The sequence below is a fragment of the Protopterus annectens genome, chromosome 12.part0 (assembly GCF_019279795.1).
Source record: "Protopterus annectens isolate FY-2018-M chromosome 12.part0, PAN1.0, whole genome shotgun sequence".
NCBI classification, from domain to species: domain Eukaryota; kingdom Metazoa; phylum Chordata; order Ceratodontiformes; family Protopteridae; genus Protopterus; species Protopterus annectens.
In genome coordinates this window covers 1,046,228,804-1,046,247,234 of record NC_056746.1, presented here as the reverse complement: position 1 = coordinate 1,046,247,234, position 18,431 = coordinate 1,046,228,804, and the positions used below count along the sequence as shown (strand labels likewise).

The following is an 18,431-nucleotide window of genomic DNA, read 5'->3' as shown; positions in this document are numbered from 1 at the left end:
GTAGCTATGGATCGGGTTGAATGAGCATAGATTCCCAAAGGTACCGGTTTGTTCGAAGCTAAATAGGCTTTAATGATGCATTGTGAAATCCAGTTGGCTAATGTCACTTTGGTAATAGGCTTACCCAAAGAAGACTTGGCAAAGGACACAAACAATTGGTCAGATTTACGGTTAGTCGCTGTCCTGTGCAAATAAAAACGTAGTTGTCTATGCACATCCAATTTGTGTAGTGTGTATTCCCCTTTGTTCTGGAAATTGGGAAAAAACACTGGCAGATTAATAGACTGATTAATATTAAACTCAGAGGCTACTTTAGGGAAGAAGGAAGGATTAGTCCTGAGAGAAACTCTGTCCTTATGAAATATTAGATAAGGGGGTTTCATGCAGAGGGCTTGAAGCTCAGACACTCTCCTGGCCGAAGTAACTGCAACCAGGAAGGCTGTTTTCCAAGATAAAAATTTCAACTGAGCCGACGCGGACGGTTCGAAAGGAGGGCCCATCAAAGCCTGTAGGACCAGTGTTAAGTCCCATGGTGGGACCGCAGACTTAACTGGTGGTTTTAACAGAAAAGCGCCTTTTAAAAAGGTTTTGCAAATCCTGGTGGAAGCCAGTGATCCTACATCATCCCCCACATGAAAATGAGAGATGGCTGCCAACTGTACTTTAACCATAGATGCACTGGCTCCCTGATGAAAGATATGGGACAGAAATTCAAGAATCGTCGGGATAGGGACAGTAAAAGGGTCCAAGCCTCTGTCTTTGGCCCAAATGGAAAAACGTTTCCATTTACTACCGTAGATTTTTCTGGTAGAAGGTTTGTGTGCTGCTACCAGAATGGCTTTCACTGGTGACGAGATACTGGGAGTCCTTGCTGTCAGTGGAACTGGATCAACCAAGCCGTGAGCTTGAGGTCGCTCAGGTTTGGGGGTTATAAACCCGCAGGATGAGAAATTAGATCCGGAATGGGATCTAAGATCCAAGGAGGAACTACACTGTGAGACCGCAGGTAAGGGAACCAGATCGGGTGAGGCCAGAATGGGGCTATGAGGATTATCTTGCCCCCCAACCGATGGGCTTTCTGCAGGAACTTCGTCATGAGCGGAAGCGGGGGATAAGCATAAAGGAGACCGGGGGGACCAAGCATGAACCAGAGCATCTCTGGTGCTCTCCCCTATTGGGGGAATTAGAGCGAAATACTCACTGCACTTCGTCTTTGACAGAGAAGCAAAAAGATCACAGCAAGGTAGACCCCATTTGAGGAAGATCTGTTTCGCTACTAACGGGTTTAGAGACCACTCGTACGGTGTGAGGATCAAGCAACTTAGCTTGTCCGCTAGGATGTTGGTCCAGCCCGGAATGTGCATTGCTACCAGAAAGCGGTTGGTGGAGATCGCCCATTCCCAAACTCTCATGGCCTCTCAGCAAAGGGCATAAGATCTGGTTCCTCCCTGTTTGTTGATGTACCAGACTACAGCCATGTTGTCTGACTGAATTGCAATAGTTCCCGGAGGAAGGTCGTGTAGGGCTTGCAATGCCAAAAGCACCGCCCTCATCTCCAGGACATTGATATGCAGAATGGTCTCTGAGGAAGCCTACGTGCCTTGGACGGTTCTGCCCATAGCATGCCCGCCCACCCAAGGCGAGAAGCGTCCGTGGTCAACATGGCTTGGGGCTGAGGCATGACGAACGGTCTCCCCTCTCGCAGCTCCTGAGAGTGTAGCCACCAGAGAAGGGAGTCCTTGCAAACCCTGCTCAAGGGAATCGGGGTGTTCAAGGGGTGCAGCAAAAGTGACCACTGGACCTGAAGAGTCCATTGAAGGATTCTCATGCACAGCCGCTCAAAGGGCGACAGACCGATGGCCGCCGCCATGGAGCCCAAAGCTCTCAGGACTAATTCCGCAGGTGGGGCTGGGGACTGGAGAATTGCCAAAACATGAAGAGACAAGCTGCGCAACCTGTCTGTTGTTAGAAAGGCCTTAGAATGGCGTGTATCTATCTTGGCCCCTATAAATTCCAGAACCTGCATAGGATGAAGGAATGATTTTTGAAGGTTTACAGTAATACCTAGATGCTGAGTAAGAGCCAGGGTATAATCCCTGGCCAAGCAGAGCTGATGCCTGGTGGAGGCAGTGAGGAGCCAGTTGTCCAGGTACGGAAAGACCCGAATGCCTTGAAGTCTCAGGTGGGCTGCGACCACTGCCATGACCTTGGTGAACACCCTGGGGGCTGAGGTGAGGCCGAACGGAAGAGCTCTGAACTGAAAGTGACTGGCTCCCAGCCGAAAGCGGAGGAACCTCCTGGATCGTCTGTCTATGAGAATGTGGTAGTATGCATCCTTGAGGTCTATGGAGCATATCCAGTCGTTCTCCCGTAGGAAGGGGAGAATAGATTGCAGAGTGACCATCCGGAATTTCTCTTTGGGAATGAACAGGTTTAGAGATGAGAGGTCTAGTATAGGCCTCAGTTCCCCCGTCTTCTTTGGCACTAAAAAGAACCTGGAGTAATTTCCCAATCCGGACTGGCCTGGGGGGACGTGCTGGATGGCTCTTTTTTCTATTAGCTTCGAAATTTCCGAAGCTGCCACCTCCCTTTGATCAGGTGGGACATCGGGGAGGCGTTTTATAGGAGGGGGAAAACTCAGAAAAGGAATGGAATAACTTCTGGATATAATTCGGAGCATCCACCGGTCCGTAGTAATAGACTCCCAAGTTTGGAGGTGCTCCGACAGACGCCCCCTGACTGCCTCCAGAGAGGGACAGCCGGGTAAACTCTCAGGGCTGTTGCGCGGGCCTCTCCGAGAAAGGTTCTCGGGACCCGAGATTCCTCGGCCCCCCTCTGCCTCTGGGCCGGCGTCCACCTTGTCCTCCTCTGCTTCTGAAGGACGAGGGATCTGAAGTGGGACGGGACTGCTGTGATTTCCGGAATCACATCTTCTTTTGTCCCCTCTGGTTCCCGAGAAGGACCGTCGGGGATTAGAGAAGAGGATCACGATGGCAGACAGCATCTTCACGTCCTTCTTGCTTTGGACCAGCGTGTCGCGGACGGTCTTGCCAAAGAGCGTAGAACCGTCAAAGGGCACGTTAGCGAAGGAAGCCTTGAAGGGTTCTGCAAAATCGCAAAGGCGGAGCCAGGCATGGTGCCGCAGAGCGATGCCTGCTCCGCTGGCTCTAGCCGCTCCCTCCGTGGCATGGGAGAGTAGCTGCATAGATGTGTTAGTAGTAGATTTCAGAGTGGCCATGTGAGTCGAGAAGGTGCGTTTGTCCTCAGCCGCCATGGACTCCGGGGGGACTCCAGCGTATTCCTTAATCAAGTCTCGCTGGAGTCTGATAACGTGTGCCATATAGTTCAGCGCCCTCACAGAGAAGGTAGCTGAAGCAAACATCCGCTTTCCAGTGCGGTCCAACGTCTGAGATTCCTTATCTGGAGGGTGGACCAAGGAACTCTCCTACGCTAGTTCCTTCTTGGTGGCAGCCACCACCACCATGGCATCCACTGGAGAACCTTTAGACCAAACCAGCCTATCAGAAGGAGGGCTAAGTATCTTGTCTGGCCTTCTGGGAATTGGCTCCACGGTGTCCAGCTCCTTCCAAGCCCTGGTGGTAATTAAGTCCACCAGGGGGTCAGCCAGTGGGGACACCCGAGAAGTAGATGGGCCTGCATCGAACGCATCCAGAAACACAGACTCATCCGAGGAAGGTTTTTGGGCAGACCACCCTCCTCTGATTCGCAGCATTTCCATGATGTCTCCAAAGGAGACATCCTCAGGGGGTGACCTTTGGGAACCTTCCCCTTCCTCCAAATCTGTGTCCTCTGTGAGGGACTCTGGGGAGTCCAGGTGCCTCCTTTTGGACTTCCTTTTGTGAGGAACCTCCTCGGTGGGGCTATCCGAGGAGGGCTCACCCACGGGGTCTTGTTCCTCTAAGGGAACCAACTGGAGCGCTGATGCAGGCTGTCCCTGTGGCCGGATGATGGAAGACAGGCCCAAATGCGCAGGGGTGACGGATGGATCCGCAGCCCGGACCGGGGATCTGGAAGTCCTCTACAGCACCCTCTCCACTACATCAAACGCCGAGGGCGAACTGCTCTCCCCTGGCTCCGAGAGCAGCCCCCTCGGTGCCGATGCAGGGATCGGCGTCGGAGCCGAAGCAGTCGGACCCGAGAGGGAAGTGTTCTCCGACCTAAATGGTGCCGAAGACACAGTTCCCCCCACGGATCCGACGCTCGGCTCTCGGCCCCGAGAGCTAGGATCCAACACGCTAGAGGGCATAGTCGGCGTCGAAGTAACCAAGACTGTCGGTGCCGACGGATCCCCGGGTCCGAAACGGCATGGATCCGAAGACTCCGAAACCCAATACTGGGTCGAAGGAGCGATCGGGGTAAAGAAAGGGGCCGAGCTCCCCCCCGTAGGGGGGGAGAGCTTGGAGCACCCCCATCTGCATTTGAGCCTGCAAGAAACGATGCATCATCCGGTCCAAATCAGCGTCGGTCAAACTTCTGGTGGATCTGGAGGAGGTCGCCGAGGTGGGCCTGGAAGGCCGCCTCGACCTCGAGTGAGGCTGGTACTCCTCTTCCGGCTCTGGGGAAAAGCAAGGAGAACGGAGCCGAGAATGAGGAGAACCAGAGACCCTCTTAGCGGGACTAGCTACCTTAGCTGGTGGGGCCGAGGGATGAGACTCAGCCCGCCTTTTATGTCTATGCCGGTCCTTATCTCTCCTCTCCTCTTTAGAAGAGGAAGAAGAGTCCCCTCACCCTGAGAAACAGAGGGCGTTTGAGTCCCCAACAAGGGAGGGGGATCGGAAGGCACGGAAGCCGCAACCGCGACCGGTACCTTAGAGGGGAGGAGGAAGAAGAATCCGGGGGCAACAATCCCGCCAGGATTAGCTTGTTCATCCTATCCCTGATAGCCCAGGGGTTGAAAGCTGCACAGACCTGGCAGCTGCTGGATAAGTGGGCCACCCCCAGGCAAATAACGCACTGAGTGTGGCCATCGGCTGGGGACAGCTTATGACCACACTCGGTGCATTTAGAAAAAATGGCTTTAGGCCCTTCAGCCATCACACTACACATTCACACACTAGGGGAAGGGTTGAAAAACAAATTTGAAGAAAAATTACCTCAAAAATATTAAAGTAAGTATACTAGCCGGTAAAGGGGGCTAAACCATACACACACAACACAGAAATTCCTGAAGAAAAATGATTTTGAAAGTTTTATAAAACTAGAAATCTCTCACCCATGCCAAGAGCTCGTCTCTAGAAGCTGCTATAAGCAGCGGCAAACTAGATCTGAGGAAGGGGGATGTGTAGCAGGGAGATTATGGGTAGGGGGAGGAGCTAGGAGCTCGGATCTTTAGCTAGGTAAAGCTGCCGGCTCGGATCCGAGGATGGATCTGATACCCACAGGTTGCAGACCAAGTGAAGTTAACCACTTCAGATCCATTCTTTCACTGAAAATACTGACTTAGAGGAAGGAGAGGGTTCCCTCACTCTGTCTCTAAAGATGCCTCATTTGCTGACATTCTAGAGTTAATGAAACAGAGAAGGGGGATGGCTGTCCCAAGACCCTTCTCAGGATAAGCCAGTATTCTTAGAAGCCTTTTGTTCCAGTCCAACATTGTCCTGAGTGGTGTCACCCTGTTCATCCTCTTATCAATCTAATGGGTCAATGGGTGTGGAAGGTGCCCTGATGTGGTGGAGCCTAAACTGAAGAAAGATGACCATATATTGTCTGCTCCAATAGACAGGAAGCACTGGAGTAAGAGCCCACTTGTAGATCCTATGGTGGTGGCAGCAGCCACAAATAAAGAGTTATCAAAAGAAAGCTCATCTGTTCATTTCTCTTATTGGGAAGCTAGGGTGATAGATTTGGGAAGTGAGCCTATGCATCAGTGACTTTCGCCCTCATATTGCTGAACTGTCTAGCCCATTTAACTAGGTTCCAGAGATACTTGACTAAAGAGATCACAAAGTCCCTCTTTGAGGGTGCTGCCTGCAGATGTTTAGAAAATTGTGGACTCCCAGCTTTCCACCCTGCAGTCCTCCTCCCGTGTGGCTATGTGTCTACTCAGTAATGCAGCTGATTGTAATACAGGAGCTGCAGGTATTACGATGTGTCGCCATGCCTGGATGTGGCTTTGTGACTTTGCAGAAGGCTTTAAGTTGTTCTTTGTTAATGTCCCTTATGATGGTTCCACCTTATTTAAACCAAAAGTCAGAGATACACTCACCAGGAATCAGCAAGATGGTATGACTCTCTCTCTGCAGTGGGAGTATGCTTCTCCACCCTACAAAGAACTTTCTCCAGGAACCAGAGATCAAGGAAGAAGATGTGGTTCTGCAAATCACAAAGTACTTTCCAGGATTCCTAAGATGACAGACCTCCCTATGACAGACGGGGAGGCATTTTTAACGGATGACCCCCAAGAAGCAGAGACCGACTGCACAGTCAAGATTTTTACGGGCCATTCTCCGAGAAAACCTTTCAGTGCTCTTGAGCAGTTTTCTGACTATCGCACTCTGAAGGCAGTTGGGGGGGGGTCTCTCTCTGCACCCTCAAGCCTGGCACATGATAACAACAGATTTATGGGTGGTAAGAATAATATCCAGAGGCTAGGCAATTCCCTTTTCATTCCTTCCACAGTTAAGGAAGAAAGTCCCCACTGTTCCTCCCAGTCAGTAAGATTTAGCAGCCACAGAAATTTCAGAGAGAAATCCAGCCGGTCACCCATGACCAGTTACAGTCCAGTGTCTACTGTAGGTTCTTTTTAATACTGAAGAAAACAGGAGACTTCAGACCCATTTTGGGTCACAGTCACCTGAACCAATTTGTAAGGCAGACAAAATTACGGATGGACTGGATGTCCTTTCTTGATCTCAATGACACTTGCTATCATATCAAAATAGTGAAGATCTCCAAAAGATTTCTCTACTTCCGGCTGAAAGCCAGTCACTTTCAGTTCAGAGCACTGCAATTTGGTCTCACCATAGCCCCAGGGTGTTCACCAAGATCATGGCAGTAGTAGCTGTCCACATGCAGCTATGTGGTATCCAAGTCTTCCCTTATATCGATGACTCCTCACTGCCTCCAGTTAGCATCTCCTCATCATGCACAAAGATCATATACTCCAGCTACTACTGAAATTAGGAATTTCCATAAATCTACCAAAATGTCAACTGACTGCAACTGAGTGTATAGAATTCATAGAATGTCATCTTAACACCAAGCTTCAGATAGTCAGCCTAACCCTGTTAAGGGTTCAGTCACTTTGGATAACAGCTGTTCAAGTCTTGCACCACTTGACACCACCAGTGAGGCTAATTTTACATCTCTTGGGTCTGATGGTATCCACAATTCTAATGATTCCATTAGCCAGATATTTCATGGGAGTGCTGCCATGGACCTTAGTGGTTCAATGGTCTCAATTCACTCACCCTCTTCACTCAAAAATTCAGATTATACAGATCTGCAAAATGCACATATCATGGTGGATCACGTCCCTGTCAGTGACTGAAGGATGCCCTTTGCTGAAGGATTTGCCTATAGCGACAGTGATCATGGACACATCTCATCTGGGGGAGGTATTTCAAAGAAAAATGGTACAAAATTGTTGGTAAGTAATGGAGGCCAACTTTCACAGTAATATCTTGGAGATGATGCGGTCCTGCTAGTGTTGCAGGCATTTCAAGACCTCCTCCTCCTCAAGGACGTGATATCCATACAGATGGACAACATGACTATGGTATCATCAAGAAACAGGGAGGAACCCGATCATACCCCCTGTGTCGAGAAGTCATGAGGGTTTGGCAGTCTGCGCTGTCTTCATAATGTTTTCTGATAGCAACACACATACTGGGGTCCTCCAATGTACTGGCAGACAAACTGAACAGGACAGTGATGACGCCTCATGATTGGTCCCTCAATCCTTCAGTGACAAGAACAATTTTCATTCACTGGGCCATCCTTGATGTGACCAATTTGCCTCCTACCCAAACAACAAATGGAGCAGATATTTTGCCCTAATCCTCCACAGGGAGTGTCTCCGAGGGCTGCTGTAGGCCACATTTGGTCTCCTCTTTACCCCAATGAATAAATTCATACAGAAAGCAAGAAAGTGCAAGGCCAGAGTAATCCTCCTTGCCCCCTTTTGGCCCCGACAGACTTGATTTCCTTCCCTATCACCTCTTGTAGTACATCCTTCATGGATGTTGGATCAATATCCAGACCTTTTAACTCATGTGCCCAAATTGCCTCCTCCATATCAGAAGGCCATGAAATTAACCACATGGTTCTTACAATTTTAACTATACCCAGAGATGCCAAGCTTCCCTCCAAGCAGTAGTCAATATTCTTTTAGCCTCACAGAAACCTTTAAGAAGAAAAGTTTACCACAGTGAATGGAAAAGATTTTCAATTTAGGCCTACTCCAAAGGTCTGCACCTGTTTTTCAGCACCAGTTACTTCCATACTTGAATTTTTGTCTGATCTATTTGACAAAGGTGACAGCTTTGCAGCTATTAAAGTACTACTGGCTACAATTTCATGTGGGATGCAATGATATGTCCATAACATCTCTTAAAATCTCAAAATCCTTCCTGAAAAAGATACCTTTCTACTAAGACAACCTATTAGAGACCCAGCTACACCATAGGAAATTACTGTTATGTTACAAGCCTTCACTCAGTCTCCCTTTGAGCCCATTTCCACTGCAGACTTAACATTTCTCACATGAAAAACAATTTTCCTGGTCACAGTAACATCAGCCAGATGAATCTCTGAATTTCAAGCACTTTCATCAAAGCCCCCCTGTCTAGTTTTTCCCAAGGATAGATTTTCCCTCAGAACTAACACATCCTTTGTCCCTAAAGTGGCATCTGAAGTTAATTTAAACCAATCTGTGCACCTTCTTGTTTTCTTTCCAAAGTACTCCAGTAAAGGTGAATGCTTATTACACGTTATATGTTCATAGACAACTCAAATTCTATATCCACATGATAAAAGATTTTGGAAAGGATGACAAATTGATCATTTCCTTTGCCAAAGCAAAGCTGGGAAAGTCTGTTAACAAAATAATTTTATCCAGATGCCTCTGTGATTGTATTTCTTCTGTGTATCATAAGAAAAATTTACCTTCACCACATAAACCAAAAGCACACTCAACCAGAGCAGTCTCTACTTTGATAGCTTTCAAAAGAAATTTATCCAATTATGACATTTGTGCTGCGCCGACTTCCTGAACAGTGCACACTTTTGTGTCTCACTATATATCAAGATCACGCTCATCTTTTGGCTCCACCATACTCAGGAATGTCATTCCTTGATACCTGTCAGATTGTCAGCTTGGGATTCTGTCCCATAGGTTTGAATGGACGAAAATAGACATTTTATACGAAAGTTATGTACTCACCATTACATTAAATTCATGTTGTCTGATTTTCATCCTTTTCAAACTCCCCCCAGTCTTGCCCCCTTCCAGACTGTCACCTTTGGCTTCGAGATGATTGAGTGGATGTTGCTTCTTTTCTGTACAGTCACACCTAGACTGTAATTACCTTTCATCAACATGTTAACATCACCAAGGTTATTTCCTTTAACCTAGAAGGGGTGTTTTCCCTAGGTAAGTTTCTTGATATATTTTTCATACTAGTAGGGGCAAACTTAATCTGAGGATTTGAGGTATAGCCTAGAGAATAATGGGTAGGGGAGGAGTCAGAGCTCTGGTTCTGATAAGCTTTGAGGTCGGCATCGAGGTCAGATCCTGTCAGTTACGACAACCCATAGGTTTTATAGTGGATGAAAATCAGACAACATGGATCTATTGTTATGGGGAGTGCATAACTTTCATTCATATGCCATTTACATATTTTCTTTCACGTATTACAAGTCATTGAAAAGGCAAGTGCAATGCAACTTCTTTTACATTTACTTTTATATTTTAACATTGCTACTTTTTTTATTTAATACAGCTTAGTTCACATTTCATGCATTTTTCTTTGGAAGAACTGTAACAGAAGTGTTCCTTACAACATTTCCCAGTAGAAGTAATGCACATTGTGCAGATGTCTTAACAGCAGGCCATATCACCTGGCTAAATGGAAGAGTTTTTGTAACTGGTATACAAATGAAATAATAGAGCTTACCACTGCCCCGGTGCTTTTCGTTCTGAAACATCTGAGAGTATTTTACTTAGCATCAAGTAAAGTAAATTTGTCAATCACTGCAGCATGGCTCCTGTGGATCCTTCCTTTTCAACCCACATAGCATTTAATAATTTCTTAAAGGGAGTTCTCTACTTAAGGCCACCCAGAAGGCCCAACCCTCTGTCTTATGACCCAAGCATTGTGCTAGAGAAGTTAACCATGTTATACTATGAACTAGTGCCTTCAGCAGATCCTGGAGTTATTTCTTGGAAATCCATAGTTATGGTGAAATTTACGACTACCAGGATAATCTCTGAGTTAAAGACCATATTGTTCAAGTACCCATATATAGTTTTTCATCAAGACAGAGTACATCTTAAAGGTGAATGTAGTTGTAGAACTAGTCTTTTAATTGCTAGTATTCTATCAAGACCTCGGAATAAAAGGGAGAGCTGAAGACAGATGTGCACAGACATTTATTGTATTATATTCTGAGGGAATTTTAACAGACTGAGCAATTGTTTGCCTGATTTATGCCAACTAACTGAGGTAGATGTGTATCTGAACAAATGGTACCTTCATGTCTAGTAATTGTATTGCCTTCTGTTATGACTACCACAGTAAAGCACTACAAGGTTGAATTCTATTAGAGTAACTTGTAACTGTGTGAATGAGTAGACTGAATGGACTAAACTCTTGCCTTACATTTACCAAGTCTGAGAGTACGAATTATTGGAATATTCATTTTAATCTGAGGTATGGCAATCTTGGAGTTGGTATATGTAAGTCTGAGGTGTATGTGGTGGGGTGTCAGGGGGGCTTGCTTCCCTGTAAAAATTAAGTTTGAAGGAGAACTCTTCTCTTGTATTTTTGGTCTTATTTTTTTTCCATGTTTTGCCCCTTGGAATTACAAGTGCTGACATTTTAATAGGAAGATGAGCAACTTTTATGGCAGCAGCTTTTTTTTTCAAAAATGCATCAGGTTGGATTACTTGTGAGACAGCCATTAGACCACAACCCACACTATCTCTAAAAATACACAGACTGGGGAATGTCCAAGATCAGGGTTAAGGTTCACTATATCAGTTTTACAGGACATGTGACAACCACCTCCATGGTCAGGGTTCAGGCTAGCCCAGTGGTAGCAAACTGCTTTTGTTGTATGAGGAAATGACAGTAGCATATCACCTGTAATAGCTTCTCCTAGAGTAGCCATTGGACTGATCACCCCTGTAGACATTGATCTCTTGTGCCTGTTGGATTTCACAGAAGTTAAATACCACTGAACACCAAAATAATCTCCGACCAGTAAAAAAGTAGTATCGTATCGTCAAGACATCATTTATTTTCATCCCTGATTCATCCTCCTTTGCCTGCTTTCATCTGATCTCAATAAAAGATGAGGCAGTGAAGGACCATAAAAAATGGTAATACTTTATTCATGGGTAAGAACATTGTAGAGTGCAGAAGAAGTAATGTAGGCAGGAAAACTCTACATCTACTACAAGAGACTCCATTGAAAATAATACAGTTGCATGAGTGTGTTCACCATAACAGTAGCTGCTTGAATGACAGGATCACTGCTGAAGTTTAATCCCTTATATGTTGCAGTTACCTAGAGGCAGATTTCAGCCCCCCTCGCCTGATTTCCTCAGCATTTGGAGATCTCCAGGGTAGAGCTGAATGCTTGCTCATAGCATGGCATTCAGTATGCCACTTGGTATAGGACAGAGAGCAACTTGCACCATCTTCTGCTTTTTTGTACTACAAAGTCATTGAGATAAATTATGGGGTGATCACCAAAACTTAAGTCATGTTAACCCCTTCAGTAGTCTCTTAAGGGCCTACAAAACTGCCTTGGGTGCTGTGGGAATGTGACCTTGAAAGGTACTGAAAGGTTACCCCTAGAAGTAGGAAGTTATAAAAAACAATCCCACTGATATAAACCAAAGGACAGGAACCCATTGATAGGCTACTATACTCATAAGGATTACTGCTGCTACTATACTCATAAGGATTACTGCTGCAGTGTACTTCCATATACATAGGCAGAGCACTTCCCTGACTTGACTCTTTAGTTTTATATGTCAATAAGCAATGTTCAGAGCTAGATAGTTGAATCATAAATAAATAAATGTAACTGCTGTGGTCAGTTGGTCCTGCATGCAGTTGCTCAATATAAAATCCTGGATCATTCCAAATGAATATGAGCATCATTTACTCATTTAGTACACCGCATTAAGCAGGACACACACATATGACAGGGAAGACATAAATAAAAGCCATACTACCCTTGAGCTAGATAGACTATTACCCGTGATAATTCATTTTTCCACCATTGCTCATATGTTGTCCATTAGCTTATAACTGTATTCACCTAACCAAAATGCTGTGAATCATCACCATTAGAAGTCAGTATTCATAATTTACACATTTATTTATTTGTTTATGTTGTTTGTTTTTGGGTGGTCTGGTCCAAGGATCTTTTTCTGCCATGACGAGGGTACCATAGCACAAGAATAGAAATTAATTCAGAAAACAGAATCAATAATAGTACATGCATCAACAGACCACCATGGCAAATTAGAGTATAATTAATATATAGTTCAGTATTTGCAAACACAATCCACATGTAAATATGCAGCATACAAATAAAAGTGGTATAACAGCATATATTGTACAGTAACATAATACTAATTTGCATTTGCATGCTTAATCCCTGTGCTGTTTTTTACCAGTAATAAATTTAAACTAAATCCTTCTGTTAAGTGGAATATTTTGAGTTAAAATAATGATTACATTTCTTTGCAGAGACATATACTACAGTGATACCCAACTCTTTGGCACACAAAGAACTGTTGACACTATTATAAATGATATTTCTTGCATGCTAAAAATACCCCGCCGATGTCTACATGTTGTAAGTTGTTTCATCTTTTTTTTCAGAGATTTACATTTTAACACATATTTTAATACTTCGATATAGTTTGTAAATGTGCATATTTATGCTACTGCTTTATTTCTTGGCATGTATATGGAAAAAAATACTTCATTCAAAGTGTGTGCTACTGAAGTGTTACTAAATGAAAAAAATGTTAGCAAAAGATGTATTTTAGTATCTGTAGTCACTGTAACTTTTTAACCTTATAGAGATTTTGATGTTATTTGCATGTTTCTTAAAGATCACAAAAGCTGTACTTTAATTATCTATTTGGTTGTTTTATGAAAGTACTCTGTAGTAGAAGAGTATTTCTATGACATTAACAATAAAATAAATGTATAAAATTTACATCTTTAACAATGAGTGTGGACCTTTGTACAGCTGGAGGCATTTTACATGGTGCTTATGACTTACTTTTAGGAGGGAGGATGTTTAGATATAGGTTGTATTGTGGAATGGTATTGGAACTTACTTTAATAGGGAAGACTTGTCAGGAAGGGAGTAGGAAATGGGTTCAAGAAGTGATTACAGAAGAAGCTGAAAATAGCAAGAAAGTAGAAATTGGAGAACTGCATAAAAAAGAAATGGAGAGTGGAAAGCCCAGTGTATCTCATCAAGGAAGTAATTTATTCCATCAGACCAAGGTAAAGGCTTGTAGTTGGATGGAATATTGGGAACATGAGATGGTGAAAAGTCAATTATGTATGCAGCTGAAATTGCTAAAATGATTCACTTTTTGAATTGCCTGCAACTATAGAAGTTAGCAGAAGCACTAAAGGCAGCCAAAGTCAGTATTAAAACATTATAAAATAATTTGAGACACATGATAATTGTTGAACTAAGCTAATATGCTTGTCATAAGACAGATTATTAGGCTGTTTCAGTTAATGTATACATGCTGGCAAGCTCTGATTTCACCGAAAGAGTTAATAAATTAATTTTAAAAACAGTCTAACAGTATATCCCAAAAGCAAATCTACCTGCAAGCCAGAAACAAAATTCAGGTCTAAGAGTTAATTCAGGTAATACATTTCAGACAGTATCTGTCTTCTTACCAGCTTAGAATTGAGGAATGAATCACAAAATAAAAATTAGCACAAAAACCAAGGAAGCACATCTGTAGAAGGAGCTGACAGTCTTTAGAATGACTTGATGATTTAAGTATGTGGAATTAAAGGCACTATTTTGAGATACATTGCAAATATAAAATCTAGAAAATCAATAAAAAATATCTGGTGCCAATGTTGAAACCTTAGTGCTAGCTGTCCTACAATCTATCAGTGACCTAATATGTGAGTAATATTGTGTCCACAGACACTTCATCCACCTCCCTATGTATTCTGAGAGGTAACTTGTCCAGTCCCATATGTTTTGTTTCCTCTCCAGCCAGTTTCTTCATACTCTTACCATCTCCTATTCCTATTCTGAGAAGGCATTATCTGCTTATCCGTTTTCTCCAGTATCAAAGGATGAGATGCAACAAGTCTGTCCTGTAAGGACCAAGACACAGTATTCACCTTGAAGATAACTCCTGGATTTATTTCTTGCAATATATGCATGATGTTTTAGTTTCCCTATTTACTAAACATCCCTCTATAACCACACCCACAAAAATGAAGTTGTGGTAGGTACTGGGCAGTGATTTACACACATCTAGAAAGCATTCTGAATAAGGAAAAACAACTTTAAAAGAACAGCTTCTAACATACTCTGTGTTTTCAGTACTACATCATTACATAACTAATTGTCAGTGCAAGGTGTTCCACCTACAAGACTTACTAGACAATTGTCTTTCAAGAAAGTATAGAACTCCTTTTGAATCATTTAGCATGAAAATGCAGTAGCCTCTAGACTACTTTAGGAAATAAGGAATTATCAGTTCAGTCTTTCATGATGTTGTGGAAAGAATTTTCAGCACTAAGAAAAAATTCAGGGAGCTGTACTTGTCAACCAAATTAAATGCAAAAATCAATATATTTTTTACTTAAAAAAATGTATAATCTGGTGTTGCATGTGATAAGAAAGTTGTACTCAACTTCAAGGTTTTATTACTTCCCTTTGCTTCAGAAACTTTAATATTACCCAGGAGAGGTGTCTAGTGCTATATTACTTGAGGAACATTTGATACCATTTTATTTCTCAGAGAAAATGTGCATGGACTTTTTTTTAATTCAGCACTGCAACTTAAACTTTTTCTTTCTGGGATCATTTTAAAATGTGCATGTTCATTTACCATCACCATAAAGTGAAAATAAAGCAAAATGTTCTGGGTGAATTGAAGAACCTCTTTTTTTTTCTTTTCATTCTATACTAGTGTAAAATATTGGTTTCAGAAAACATTTAACAACACTGTATATTTTTTCTATCATGATTATGGGCTAAGCAAAACATAATAGCTACAGTGTGAAATGTTAGTTTTGTGAATTATTTTAAAATTGATTTCTCTCGGTGTGCTTTAATATGCATTGTGCAAAAATAGTGCTGCTGTTAGTGTGCAAGGGTAACATTGTATAACAATGTGTTTTTTACTGTGTCTTTTGCAAATAATAGTGTTTTGATAGAGTATAATATAATACTGCACTGTTATTTCAGTGCAGAGTGCGTTAAAATGTATTGCTCATTCACCTTTACTGGGTAAACCTCATATGTAAAACTGTTTCTCTTAGTATGTATTGGGCAAATTGGTATAAGAGAATGGCAGTATGTTCATTACAATGTGCTGTACAAAGCAGTGCTATTGTCTTTGTAATGTATACTATCAGTTCTGTGCTAAGAAAAGTACATTTCCCCATCTGTTCTGCATCCATCTTTACTGTGCAAACTTGTGAACTGAGTAAAGCAGTGCTGCTATTAGTGTATGTTGGGCAAGTAGGTATCAGAGGACAGCAATACTTTCATTATCTATGTTGCACAAAGCAGTGCTGTTGCTAGTGTAATAAAGCATACTCTCAGACCTGTGCTATATGTCCTCATCAGTTCTGCATTATTCACCTTTAGTGCGCACACGTATGTACTGTGTAAAGTAGTTCTATTGTACGTGTTTATTGGTGAAATGGGTATCAAGGGAAAGCAGGCACCCATTCATTCATTAATATTAGTTTTGAAGGATGTGTAGGTGTAACTCAGTTTAGCTTATAATGGCAGTTTATTCCAGAAATAAGTCTGTCTGTCTCTACAGCATGTTCTGTTTATATCTTACTGGCGATTTAAATCCTTAGATCTAATGTTAGTGGATCTGTTTGTTTTGCAGAGATGTAAGAGATCAAGGAAGGTGGGTCCATGATGGAATGGAATATAAGACATAGATCCCGATATAAGAGTATGTAGGTTCTTAGGTAGTTACTAGGCAGTCAAGGAGCCGAATCCAGATTCCTAATTGCACCAGAGTATTGTCTGGTTAATTGACTTGCCCATGGTCACACAGAAGGCAAATGAAGGCTGAGGGGATCAAACCTATAACATACAAAGTAGTTCATTAACAGTTGATAGCCTTAACCTTCTGTACTGCCACACTAAAGTGTTTTTGATCTTTAATTCAGTTACCTTGTTCTATAATCAAATATCAAAGAATAAAAAAAACTGACACACTTTGGAAATACATGGACTTGTTTAACATACAAGTCATAGCTTAATAAGAATAGAAAACACCTCCTAACGATTAGACATAGCACATTTATTGTAAAATACATTACAGAAATGTCTTCTTAAAAGAGTAGTAAAACACCAATTTTAAATTAAGCCACTCATTATGTTTATATTATCTAAATGTAATTTAATGTTTACTGTTGCAAAACTAACTGATCAAAACTTCAAACGCAGACAACTCTGAAACACAAACAATGCTGCTGGTACATTTAAGCAATGCAATAAAAGAGAACACATACAGCACCACTGCAATTCTGAGTGTGTGTGTTATCAGCACATTAAAGCAATATGGTAGCAATGCTGATACCAGTTCACTGACATTATTGACATCACATATATTGTTTTAGTTTTGTATTATTCCAAAACGTTTTGCATCAAACGTTCCTAATATGCATAATTGTGAACGCAAAGTTCTAGAAAATGTTCATCTTTGGACATTAAAAATCCCTTACTACCCATTTATTAATAATATATCTATTGTACTGCACAGAGGAATGTGATCAGGTCTCTGACTGTAATGTACTTATTATGTGTTTAAAAGGTGCTTACGTATTATCGCAACCAGATTTTGCGACCTCTTTTACTTTCTTCACTTTTACTGAAATGGCCTCACTGAAGTGTGATATCAAAGGGTAGACTGGCAGAAGGTCTGTTGGGGATATCGGTAGGGGTTTTAAAAAAACTAGTAAGACATAATTTTGAGGTGTGTGTGTAGCGTCCTTTAAAGACGTCCAGCATTGAATTCAGCGATCGCAGTGGTTGCGTGTGTGTACGTGTGTTGGGCTGAAAGGAATGCAGGAGTTAGCGTATGATCTGTGGAATGGATTACTTTGTACTGCAGTTCCTTTTGGTGAAGGACTACTACTTCTTTGGCTTTACCTTTTTGGTTTTGTTTTTTTTTTTTTTGGATCATGTACGACAGTATTATGAAGGTTAGAAACAGGTTTGGTGGACTTAGGTAGCTTCATCATTGAAACGGCTGATAAATAATACAGGTTTGAAAACAGAGATTTCCTACTTCACCGACTATAGCATGTGGAAGGAACACATTTGCAGTAGAATGGGACTCACTTAACTGACAGGAGATGTTGGCGGTAAAAGGGGAAACCTGTTTTTGAACCTTATCTTATGAGCTGTTTCAATGATAAATCTTCCTAAAAGTACAAAAACATTACAGAACACATGTCTCTAACCTTCATAACACTGCAGTGCTACTATATGACCTAAACAGAAGCAACCAGCATTAGCGCAAAAATCTGGTTGCAATAATACGTAAGTACCGTTTAAAATATGGATGCCAAGAAATTTTCATCAAGAGTCCTTTAGAGATTTTCTAAAGCATGTAGTGGTAGTGATAGCTCTGATGCACAGAGGTATGTTATTCCAAGCTTTAGCCACAGAGTGCTTGTAGAGGCGTTTATAGAGGCGTTTACCTGCTTTTATTTGGTTTATATATTTCTAGGAGATGGTCTGAGTTTCTAAGAGTATGATTAGGAATGCAGTAAGAGGTGAGAGCAGAGAGAGAGAGCAAGACAAGAGGAGTTTTTTTTAGGATGGAATGAGTCAGGTGAAGTTGAGGCAGAATTAGTTGCTTGTGAAATTCAGGCTATTGCAGGTTTTTCAATGCTAGACAGTAGTGAGAGCAGTAGGGTTGGTATGCTGCAAATCTGGCGATTTTATGATAGATGGATTCAAGTTTAGACAGGTTG

The 18,431-nt window shown here is 42.4% G+C and overlaps 1 protein-coding gene across 1 annotated transcript in view; it reads left to right on the top strand.

Annotated features, from left to right (window-relative positions):
* SPO11 (SPO11 initiator of meiotic double stranded breaks) overlaps positions 1–18,431 on the top strand; it is a 1,671,983-nt gene that overhangs the window by 405,039 nt on the left and 1,248,513 nt on the right. The window contains exon 7 of the mRNA XM_044090058.1: positions 12,948–13,056. Coding sequence (XP_043945993.1) covers positions 12,948–13,056 — 109 coding nt within the window. The remainder of the gene's footprint in view (positions 1–12,947; positions 13,057–18,431) is intronic.